Source organism: Ranitomeya imitator, chromosome 4 (assembly GCF_032444005.1).
Source record: "Ranitomeya imitator isolate aRanImi1 chromosome 4, aRanImi1.pri, whole genome shotgun sequence".
NCBI classification, from domain to species: Eukaryota; Metazoa; Chordata; class Amphibia; order Anura; family Dendrobatidae; genus Ranitomeya; species Ranitomeya imitator.
The window spans coordinates 14,723,476-14,735,863 of NC_091285.1; the positions used below are offsets into that span (position 1 = coordinate 14,723,476).

The 12,388-nt window shown below is 39.5% G+C and overlaps 1 protein-coding gene across 1 annotated transcript; it reads right to left on the minus strand.

Annotated features, from left to right (window-relative positions):
- Positions 1-4,160: 4,160 nt before the first annotated feature.
- On the minus strand, positions 4,161-9,910 carry LOC138675133 (aldo-keto reductase family 1 member C1-like). Its single transcript, XM_069763125.1, has 9 exons — positions 9,752-9,910; positions 9,378-9,545; positions 9,163-9,279; positions 8,188-8,265; positions 7,571-7,693; positions 7,124-7,233; positions 4,788-4,953; positions 4,627-4,709; positions 4,161-4,502 (listed from the first exon to the last, which is right to left on the minus strand). The coding sequence occupies exons 1-9, from the start codon at positions 9,836-9,838 to the stop codon at positions 4,460-4,462; spliced, it is 975 nt and encodes a 324-aa protein (XP_069619226.1). The 5' UTR covers positions 9,839-9,910; the 3' UTR covers positions 4,161-4,459.
- Positions 9,911-12,388: the final 2,478 nt, after the last annotated feature.

A 12,388-nucleotide genomic window follows, 5' to 3' on the forward strand; every position in this document is an offset into this window, starting at 1 on the left:
GGCAGAAAAAAGATGGTGAGATTACCAATGTTCCCGTTTATCCCTCCTGTTAATGAGCATTTAGCTAGCCTTAAACATACAGTGAGGAAAATAATTGTGGATACATTAGAAGTGCCAGAGATTAGGAGCATAAGCCTTAGTCACCTTTTGTGTAAGTCTGACAACCCCAAGATTGAGAAACGTTTCTGGGGTGTCCGAGGTTAGTCTTAAGGAGGCTCTAGCATGTGAAATTTCACATTTAGGCTTTCATTTAAATCAGTCTATTAAAGAACGCATTTGGGGTTTGGAATAAGTAGATATATCTACGTTACTTCCAGGAAGAGAAGAAGCCCATATTTTGTTCACACTTATTTCATTGTGCTAGAGACATACTGTAATTTTGGTGGCATGACCTGGTGCAATTACGATGAATTATTCAGACAAAAGTTGTCGGTGCGCCCTACAATGAAATACGGTGTTAAAGATATGAGGTTGTGGATTAACCTTATTTTGCCGCAGAGAAATAATTTTTCCAGACAGTCATTAGCCTAGTAAATAAAAGAGGTTTCTACTTTGAATTTAATGAATCATCATGTGAAAGGCAGAATAATTGCAGATTTGCCGTGAGTGTTCCTCAAAATGTGTTAAAAAAAGCAGGATCCAAAGAGCTTCTTTTCAAGAGCATTGACGTCAGTGAAGCACAAGCACCGGCTCAAGCTACTCTCAAGTCGAGACAAAGCTAAACTAATTTTCAGAGGTTTCAAATACGTTTTTTTATGTTTCGGAGTTTTTGAGCAGAGGTTGTTTTTGGGTTGAAAATTTGTCTTCGTTTCAAATGTTTGAAAAAGTGGTAAAGGATAAAGAAATAGAAATGGGTAGAATGTCCGGTCCTTTGTTCTCCCCTCCATTTACAAAATTTTAGGTTATCGCCTCTAGGCGTGGTTCCTAAAATGGGTAGTTTCAGAATTGTATACGACCTTCCCTAACTTAAGGGCGCATCTTTGAATGATGAAGAGTATACATTTGAAGCATCTGTCAAGTACGCATCTTTTGACCAAGAAGTGGACCTCTCAAAATTATTTGGTGGAGGAGCTCTGATGGCGGAGACAGACATAAAATCTGCTTTCAGACTTTTGCCAGAGAATCCGAATAGTGAGAGACTAACAATTTGCATACTTAAGGGCGCATCTTTGAATGATGAAGACTTGAAGAGTATACATTTGAAGCATCTGTCAAGTACGCATCTTTTGACCAAGAAGTGGACCTCTTAAAATCATTTGGTGGAGGAGCTCTGATGGCAAAGACAGACATAAAATCTGCTTTCAGACTTTTGCCAGAGAATCCGAATGGTGAGAGACTAACGATTTGCATATTTAGTTTACAAGAGGAGCATGCAAGGTGTTTAAGTCTCCTCATACTGGCATGCCAGTCTCCACAAGGAGAAACCTTACCCCTTAGATCCCAGTCTTAGTCTCTCACCTAGCCAAATCAGATCTCATACTTTGTACTGACGAGGGAAAATACCCCGAAACACAGCGTCTATAAATAAAGGTTGTGATTTGGATTTTATCCTAAGTCATATTGCAAGGCTCGCTAAAGTGTCGATAATGACTTGTAGGATTGCTACTTCCTAAAGGTGGCCCTAGAGTTCAAGACCTCTTCCTCTCTGAAGAGACAATTTGCATTTTAAATAATTCGATAATATGTCCGGTTGCTAATATTAAAAAGACCTGAAACTCAGTGTTCTTTCTTTATATATAAAAATTTGTTTCCAGCTACGAAATTCCAATTTAACGCAGTTCTTAAAAAATGTTTATAAAAATTGGGCTTAATCAGTGTAAGAATATACAGAGGAAAAAATACAAACAATAGACCCTCAGGATAAAGAACTTCAAATGATTAATCTTCCATCATACGAACTCACTGACTCTGAAAGGCCAGTTTTAGAATGAGGACCACCCTTCCCCCCATGTATACGGTGGACAAATTTTCGTTAATTAAGGACCTTTATTTATTGTGCATGAAAACCTACACATATTTGGTATGGCCGCATTCAGAATCGCCCGATCTATCAATATAAAAAAATAATTAACCCGATCTCTAAACTGCGTGATGAGAAAAAAATTTAAAACTCCAGAATTACGTTTTTTTGACATTACATTAAAACGCAGTAACGGCAATCAAAAGATAGTATCAGCTCAAAATGTTATCATTAAAAACATCAGCTCAGTGCACAAAAAAAAGTTCCAAATCACAAAAATGGAGACACTACGGGTCTCGGAAAATGGCGCGATATTTATTTATTTTTTTTTAACAAACTTTGAATTTTTTTTCACCACTTAAATAAAAAATAACCTAGACTTGTTTGGTGTCTATGAACTCGTAATGACCCGGAGAATCATAATAGCAGGTGAGTATTAGCATTTATTGAACATGGTGAACAACTCCCAAAACAATTGTGGGATTGCACTTTTTTTTTTTGCAATTTCACCGCACTTGGGAATTTTGTTCCAGTTTTCGAGTATACGACATGGTAAAACCAATGGTGTCATTCAAAATGTACAACTCTTCAAGCAAAAAACCAAGCCATTTTGACCAGAAAAATAAAAAACGTTATGGCTCTAGGAAAAAGGGGAGCAAAAAATGAAAATGCAAAACCAAAAATACCAATGGTCGTTAAGGGGTTAATGTGAATGTTATTTACATATTATTTTTTGCTGATATTGTGCGATGTCAAAGTAGAAAGTAAAAGAAATATGTGTATGTCTTTAACATTAACTTTTATGACCACAGAGGAATACTAAAATGTATTTTAATGTTGTTCCCTTTTATGTAATAATTATTAATTGTACACGTCGTGGTTTTTTTCTTCAGTAGTAATAATGATATGCATTGGTAGTGGCTTTTTGCCCCCTTTCCCCATAAGCTCATTGTAACGGTCTGACTGTTTGGTCAGATAATTCATTAAGCTAGCCATGAATAAGAGCTGCAATGTATATTGATGAGATATGGCAGCCACATTGCATGTGACTAATTGTAGCTGCCATACAACTATCTGGCATCTTCCATGGGGTCAAACCTGCATGTATATATGGACACGTAACAGAAGAGGGTGACACATACAGTATACGGGGACATGCAGATTTGCAGACATATCTGGATGGGTTGGCAGCTTGAGCTCACAATAATGACCCAAATGAACTGTGTTCTGCCATATAGGTGTCATGACTTTGTTGTCAGGTGTTCCGGGACCAGGGGCTCCTTCCCTGTCCCTAACGCTAGGAGCGCCATAGCTAGCCCCCGTTCCCCGGATTACTTCTGATGGTGAAGATGCCGGGGCCACATAGCTTGCCTTAGCTCCTGAATTCTCCCTCAGTCTGTACCCTTCCACCACTCAGGGAGCAGGGTAGTAGTATTGTACCGGAAGACAATAAAAAGACTAAAAAGGTGATACGAACAGTCTCTGCGACATCATGAATTCATAATGCAATGAAAGGAGCTGATATTTTACAGGATATAATTGCATCCAGTAGTGTGGAAATTCTTAAGAAATCGCTAAAGACATGAAGAAATTTTTACAATGAAAATATCTAATCATTTTGAAAAATTAGTACAAATTCTGAGACATCAAAAACACATTGTAAATTACTCACTGGTAAATTCCACTGACTTTTTTCAACCAGAAATACTGAAAAATGATAAACAGAAGGAACATGTGGGAACAGAAACTCATTAAGGGAGATTGTAGTGATGAGAACTGAAGGACTATTGTATGCATCGTTACAAAGCTGACTTTGGGGACACTCTCATGTCATGATATCTTAATACTGATGATGTTGTTTTGTTTAATTTGCTTATTTTCATATATTTAAAGCCCTAGCAGGAAAACTGAAACGTATATGGTGGAAAACAACAGAAAAGAGTGTTTTAAACTAAAATAATAAAACACATATTAAAATACATTTAAAATGTTTACAAAGCTAAGGGACCGCTATGGGCACGATCACAAATGCCACTACAAATTCTCAGCTCATTGACAGCCATGTGAAAGACTGAAAACAATGAAATTGATATCATGTTGTACAGAATTGTAAGAGGACTCGAGATATTGAATTGCATCATTAGTTTTTGATGAGGTAAAGGAGTATTTGCAAAACTTTCAAAGAGATGACACCTTCAAATTAAATTGAATATGAAATTTATTTTATTGCAATATAAAGAAGAATGCTGAACTCTTGACCTAGAATAAAAAAAGATTTTGCAGTGGATGTATAGCATCTGAACTCAGTTATAGAATTTCTCATTGCATGTTAAATTTTATGTATGTGCTATCATTTCAAATCTGAGGCATAATAAGCGCTACAGCACAGTCAGAATCCATATCTTATATCGTATATTCTCTGTAGACAGCAATCTGCTAGATAAAGATACTAAGACACAGGTGTTAACAGGATGAATCCAGAGAAATTGGTCAAAGTCCTTAATATTCATCATGATATGGATACTTGGGGCTTTCTTTCCAGCTAAAATTAAAAAATAGATTATAAAAGTAAGTAAATAAAATAAAAGATAGCAAATTAAAATACATAAAAAATACTTGTAAAAATAATAAATAACAGTAAATAGAAAATCAGGAAAAACACTTACGGATGGATAATCAGGTAACGCAAGTTTATATTCACTCCATCTATAGATTTCATATCTTCGTCACTTAATTCAAAGTCAAAAACCTGACAATTAAAAGTAATACATTTTTTTATTGTTTTTAAGATGAAGGAAATTATTGTAATTCGAATTTCCTCATTTACCTGAAAGTTTTGCTTGATCCTCTCAGGGCTGAAGCTTTTTGCCAAGACGACACATCCCCTCTGCAGCAAATATCTTTGGGCCACTTGCGCAGGAGAGCGGTTCAGCTTCTTGGCGACTGTATTTAATACGGGGTCTTCAAGCACTTTGGGGGAATTCTGGTCAATCCTGTCAGAAAAAAAATAAGCTATATCTCACACTTTTCATAAAATTTTGTTAAAGCGATAGGGAACAAGAACATTTGTTTATGGTTCTCAATAAAACAAAAATAAAAGAGTCATTATATGGACGTCTGTGGTGTATAATTCGGTGAAAGACACTATTATATCAGCACTATATGTAATGCTATCCTATGCATACTATGGAGGGTACTGTTACTACTATCACATGATAGTCACTATTACATGAGACATGATGTTAAGGGTAATACAGGGGCAATGAAACAAGTAATTACATTCCTGTATATAGGGGGCAGTATTATAGTAGTTATATTCTGGTACATAGGGGCAGTATTATAGTAGTTATATCCTTGTACATAGGAGCAGTATTATAGTAGTTATATTCTTGTACATAGGGGCAGTATTATAGTAGTTATATTCTGGTACATAGGAGCAGTATTATAATAGTTACATCCTTGTACATAGGAGCAGTATTATAGTAGTTATATTCTTGTACATAGGGGCAGTATTATAGTAGTTATAATCTTGTACCCAGGGGGAGTATTATAGTAGTTACATTCCTGTACATAGGAGCAGTATTATAGTAGTTATATTCTTGTACATAGGGGCAGTATTATAGTAGTTATATTCTGGTACATAGGAGCAGTATTATAGTAGTTATATCCTTGTACATAGGAGCAGTATTATAGCAGTTATATTCTTGTACATAGGGGCAGTATTATAGTTGTTATATTCTTGTACATAGGGACAGTATTATAGTAGTTATATTCTTGCACATATAGGCAGTATTATAGTAGTTATATTCTTTGACATAGGGGCAGTATTATAGTAGTTATATTCTTTGACATAGGGGCAGTATTATAGTAGTTATATTCTTGTACATAGGGGGCAGTATTATAGTAGTTATATTGTTGTGCATATGGGCAGTATTATAGTAATTATATTCTTGTATATAGGAACAGTATTATAGTTATATTCTTGTACATAGGGGCAGTATTATAGTACTTATATTCTTGTATATAGGAGCAGTATTATAGCAGTTATATTCTTGTACATAGGAACAGTATTATAGTAGTTATATTTTTGTACATAGGGGCAGTATTATAGTAATTATATTCTTGTATATAGGAGCAGTATTATAGTAGTTATATTCTGGTACATAGGAGCAGTATTATAGTAGTTATATTCTTGTACATAGGGGCAGTATTATAGTAGTTATATCCTTGTACATAGGAGCAGTATTATAGTAGTTATATTCTTATACATAGGGGCAGTATTATAGTAGTTATATTCTGGTACATAGGAGCAGTATTATAATAGTTACATCCTTGCACATAGGAGCAGTATTATAGTAGCTATATTCTTGTACATAGGGGCAGTATTATAGTAGTTATAATCTTGTACCCAGGGGGATTATTATAGTAGTTACATTCCTGTACATAGGAGCAGTATTATAGTAGTTATATTCTTGTACATAGGGGCAGTATTATAGTAGTTATATTCTTGTACATAGGGGCAGTATTATAGTAGCTATATTCTTGTACATAGGGGCAGTATAATAGTAGTTATATTCTTGTATATAGAGGCAGTATTATAGTAGTTATATTCTTGTACATAGGGGCAGTATTATAGTAGTTATTTTCTTGTACATAGGGGCAGTATTATAGTAGTTATATTCTTGCACATATGGGCAGTATTATAGCAGTTATATTCTTGTACATAGGGGCAGTATTATAGTTGTTATATTCTTGTACATAGGGACAGTATTATAGTAGTTATATTCTTTGACATAGGGGCAGTATTATAGTAGTTATATTCTTGTACATAGGGGGCAGTATTATAGTAGTTATATTGTTGTGCATATGGGCAGTATTATAGTAATTATATTCTTGAATATAGGAACAGTATTATAGTTGTTATATTCTTGTACATAGGAACAGTATTATAGTAGTTATATTCTTGTATATAGGAGCAGTATTATAGTAGTTATATTCTTGTACATAGGAACAGTATTATAGTAGTTATATTCTTGTACATAGGGGCAGTATTATAGTAATTATATTCTTGTATATAGGAGCAGCATTATTGTAGTTATTTCCTTATATTTGCCTTTTTCTTGGACACTATCACATATAATATACCAATATCCTTGTTCTTACCAGCCCTCTATTCTGCTGGACCCCAGTACACTGTATCCGACCAGCACGATATCACGAGATTTGCAGAACTCCAGTAATTTGCTCTGATTGAGGAATATGTGACATTCCACCTGTACAGAGATATAATGGCTGATTACTATATATAACACCGTGTACAGAAAGCAATTACGGTATTTAAACAACATTTCACTGTAAACATGTTGATGGTATAATATTAGGGCAATATGGCTATGTTTGCTTTTTTCTCCAGAAACAGCCCCACACTTGTCTATGTGTTATATCTTGTATTGCAGCTCCATTAACGTGAATGAGGTTGAACTGCAATACCACACACAACCTGTGGGAAAGAGTGGCACTGTTTTTTTTTTTTTTTTTTTTTCAAACATGTTTTTCTAATTCTTTAGGATATTTATGTGCGATTGATCCTTACTGGTCGGTGATATGTACCTGGTTGCACACTGGTTTGTACTTGAGTCCTGGCATGTTGAGAATCAGCTCCAGTTGCCGGCGGTTAAAATTGGAGACTCCGATGGATCGGACGACGCCGGCGTCTCTGCACGCTTCCATAGCCTAGAAGATGGGGTGAGATAATCTGTGAGATTCTCTTTCCGATTCTGGGAATCTTTCCCCACGTGTTGGAGGAAAAGTTATTCTGTTTAGAGTTTTCCATCAACACTTAGATAATTATAACCCCTGAAGCCAGTATTTTACTTCATCTGGTTTATTCCTACTTTCCAGCTGTGACTCCACCTGTTTATTCCTGTCATTGACCCCGGCTTGTGTACTGACTGACTACCTTACATGACTCGATTTTGTTCCTGACTTTGGCCTCCTAGTTCTTACCCATCTTTCTGTCTATTTTCTGCCAGCCAACTCCACCGGCCAGCAGCCACTCTGTGAAATTAATCCAGGCGGCCATACATAAATTCAGATCTTTTTTTTTTAAGTGTCAAAGGGTGAAGACTAATGTTCCCCGAGATCGTGTCCATGGAAGCCATCTTAAGAGCTGCCACTTTACTTGCTTACATCAAGCTATTTAAGACAACCAGTACCCCAATGTTTACCTTCCATGTTTCCCGGATATCTGTGTTATGAAAAATGAATTTCCCATTTTCATCCAAGGGAATGAGATCATCTCCAGGCTGTAGGGAAAAAGGATTCACATATAATTCACAAAGTATTGTGTCTTCTACTCCAATCACAGACCTCATCTCCCGGTACCTACCAGCATGCAACCTCCGATCCTCACAAGATCTTCTTCTCTACTCCCCTCTTATCTCTTCTTCACACAATTGCATACAAGATTTCTCCCGAGCATCCCCCCCTCCTTTGGAGCTCTCTATCCCAACATATCAGACTCTCGCCTACTGCGGAATCCTTCAAAATGAACCTGAAGAACCACCTCTTCCGACAAGCCTACAACCTGCAGTAACCACCGATCCACCAAAGCGCTGTGCAGCACCCGAGGGTCCTGGTCATTGCAGCAATATCATTCTCCTCTAGGGGGGAGTGATGTTACGTTTGGAGGCAATAAAGGAGAACTCTTTACCAGGTAACACCAACACACAACACATTTCACACTCCAGTCCACCAGGTGGAGCTATGCTCCTATTTATTAGGGCACTCTTCACAATTAGGTAAACCTGGTGGTCTGGATAGGAAGTGAGGCAGAAGCGATCTGAGCTTTGCTCAGACAGCTGCTATCTGAGCTCCGCTCAGGTAGTGGGTCCCTGACAGGGGTGGGATCCTGTCAGAGGCCTAGACAGAAGGCCGCAGAGCTGCTCCTGCCCCACGTGTGGCAGCATCCTAAGAAAGAGACATTGAAAGAGAACTGTATTGTAGAAAGTGAGAAGAAGTCATAGCAGGGTCCTCTCTCCTCCTGTACCAGTTGTGACTTTTATTGATAAGATTATTGTACCTGTTTTTTATTATGTATACCCCTCCTCACATGTAAAGCGCCATGGAATAAATGGCGCTATAATAATAATAATAATAACTAAATGGGAGCCATGGCTGATCCCACACATATATTTACAGACCTTGAACTCCACCGGAGAATGGATAAGGAAGAGATCCATGTAATCCAGCTGTAGATCCTTCAGAGATTTCTCCAGCGCGGGTCGAACTCTCTCAGGAGTCTGGTTATTGCTCGAAAGCTGCAGAAGAAATTAAAGTGTATAACAGGTCGGCATCACCACCTAGTGGCCATGTTACTGATAATTTGATTGTTCCGAACTTTACGTTCTACAGCTACCTTCCCAGTGTAAAAAATGTCTTCCCGCTTCACCGTCCCATCAGCAATCTTTGATCTAATGGCTTGGCCGACCTGGACCTCATTGCCATAGAAAAATGCACAGTCAATGTGACGGTATCCGACCTCAATGGCGACCTTGGTGCTCTCACCGGCCTGTTCTTTGGTGTACTGTGCGGAATGAGATGCATTCATTATGTCATGTTAAAATTGCAGAGTTGCCGGAAATAGTGCACACTCTCTATGTTTCCCTATGGGGTATATGGCGCAATAGTTGCACGGTGCATAGGGAAACATAGAGGTGGCGAGAGACCAGCAGTAATGCCACTTTGCTTTGGATTCAGTGGAGTAGCCGCTACTTTGCCTGATGCACTCACCGTGTCTGGGGCGTAGGTGCCAAATCCGACCACCGGCATTTTATTCCCATCATTCAGCACAACGTAGGAGTCCGGCTTCAGAGCCATGGTGTAATGTGTCCCAGTGTCTCACAGTGCACAAGGTGCTGCCTGTATTTATCTAATCCTTGCCCTACCTTATAGCTCATCCCATAAGTTAGTGAAGGCGGCCGCCTATTCAGCAGGGAGTCGGCAGCGTCATTGCTGAATAGTTACATACAGGTCAGATGATATAGAAACAATGTGAATAAAGGGAAAGGGCACAGCGAAATTTGAGAAGGTTGTTTCTTCACAATTGCTTCATAGGAAGTAATATATGCAGTCCCTGAAGTGGCACAGCAACTTAGTGGATGGGAGATCGAGACCCCCTGTAGAGGAAAAGGTGACATAAAAAAACAAAGGAAAAAGGGCTTAAGGGATTGAGTCCAAAAAGGGATACAACAAAGGAAGACTGGAGGCCATGTGAGGTTTGAGCTGCAGGAAGTGAGCCACCTGGATTAGCTGCAACCTTGGGTTGTCCTCTGACCTCGAGCAACAGAGCTGCTGCTATTTTATGGTTGCACTTCCACCCACAAACTTCCCAAGCTACAGTTTATCATAATTATTTATTATTATTATAGCGCCATTTATTCCTTGGCACTTTACATGTGAGAAGGGGTGTACATAATCTTGAACAAAACAAGTAACTGACTGATACAAGAGAGGAGAGGACCCTGCCCGCGAGGGCTCACAGTCTACAAGGGATGGGTGAGGATAAAGAAGGTGACGGTAGAGCTGGTTGTGGTGTGGTATGGTGGAATAAGGGTTACTGCAGGTTGTAAGCTTGTCCGTAGAGGTGAATCTTAAGGTTCTTTTTGAAGGTTTCCACGGTAGGTGAGAGTCTGATATGTTGGGTTAGAGAATTCCAGAGTAGGGGCGATGCGCGGGAGAAAACTTGTATGCGATTGTGGGAAGAGGAGATAAGAGGGGAATAGAGAAGGAGATCTTGTGAGGATCGGAGGTTGCATGCAGGTTAGTACCGGGAGACTAGGTCACAGATGTATGGAGGATACAGGTTGTGGATGGCTTTGTATGTCATGGTTAGGGTTTTGAACTGGAGTCTCTGGGCTATCGAGAGCCAGTGAAGGGATTAACAGAAATGAGAAGATCGGAAATAGCAGGGGACAGGTTGATTAGTCAGGCAGCAGAGTTTAGGATAGATTGCAGAATGCAGTAGTCGAGGCGGGAGATGATGAGGGAATATACTAGTGTTTTGGCAGATTCTTGATTAAGGAATGTATGGATCCAGGAAATATTTTTGAGTTGGAGTCGGCAAGAAGTGGATAGGGCTTGGATATGTGGTTTGAAGGAGAGATCAGAGTCAAGGGTTACGAGCGAGCTTGTGGTACTGAGGAGAGTGAGAAGACTTTGACTTTGATGGATAGGTGTGTTGGAGGATTTGAGTGACATGAGGGAAAGATGAATTTTGTTTTCTTCACGATAGGGGGCAAGATTAGGAGGTGGTGTGTGAGTAGGAGACGCTGAATGTCCAGTCTGTTAAGTATGAGGAGATCCAAGATAGGGCCAAGTCTGTGATGTTGAGAAATGGGATAATCTGTATTAAGAGGGAATGGTCCACTGTGTCGAAGGCAGATGTCAGATCCAGGAGGAGGATGACAGAGTAGTGTCGCTTGGATTTGGAGGTTAGTAGGCCATTAGTGACATTAGCTAGGGCAGTTTCAGTGGAGTGATACGGTCGGAAGCCAGATTGTAAGAGGTCAAAGAGGGAGCAGGAGGAGCAGTGGGGGGACAGATCAAGATGGTCGTGTTGTTCCAGTAGTTTTGAGGCATAGAGGAGAAGTGATATGGAGTGATAGTGTGGTGCCCCAGGGTCCTGGTCATCACAGTAGCATTTCTTTCCTCACGGGGAGGTGATGTTACGTTTGGAGGCAAGAAGGGATAACTGTCTCCAGGTAAACACAAGCATGCAACACATTCACACTCCAGGCCACCACGGGGAACTTTTGATTCTATTTACTAGGTGACTCCCCATGTATAAGATAGTTTTGGAGGGAAAGCAAAGAACAGTTCTTGCCAGGAAACAGACTGGATCAGTCTGATGCAGAAGAGGGTTTACAGACCTGTGTAGATACAGTGCAGTAGTTCCTGGAAAGAGATTATACTGAAAGCCGAATTGATTGCAGAGAGCATGCAGGAGAGCAAAGCACAGGAGAAGATACCAGGGGGAGACCAGCCCCGAGCAGGCTGACTCCTTCTGAGGCACAGAAGCCAGTAACCGGAACACCGAGGTTGTAAGGACTCTCTAAGGACAGCTGAACTTCACATTACCTGTCCGCCTTAATAAGCAGGAGACACGGTGACACCTTTAGAGCCTGGGGCGTGCTAGAGTCCCTATAAACAGACTCAAGTCACCAGTCATACTAGTTATGTCCTATCCTATACGGGGGACAGAGAGAGAGAGAACATCTGTGAGGACCTTCTCTGAAGCCAAAGGCAGTAAGGGACTACAACACCACGGCACTAGAGGAAGGCTTTGATTTCCACCTGGAAAAGGGGACTCCTAACTTGCCTCCAAGCCGGCCAAACCCTGCCTGCCCTGTGATCTGGTGCCCTGGACTG

Coding starts and splice junctions, on each gene's coding strand:
- LOC138675133 (XM_069763125.1), bottom strand. CDS start 9,838: ATGGCTCTGAAGCCGGACTCCTACGTTGTGCTGAATGATGGGAATAAA. Junction 7,694..8,187: donor ATATCCGGGAAACATGGAAG/GTAAACATTGGG, acceptor CCCATCTTCTAG/GCTATGGAAGCGTGCAGAGA. Junction 4,503..4,626: donor CGTTACCTGATTATCCATCC/GTAAGTGTTTTT, acceptor TTTTAATTTTAG/CTGGAAAGAAAGCCCCAAGT.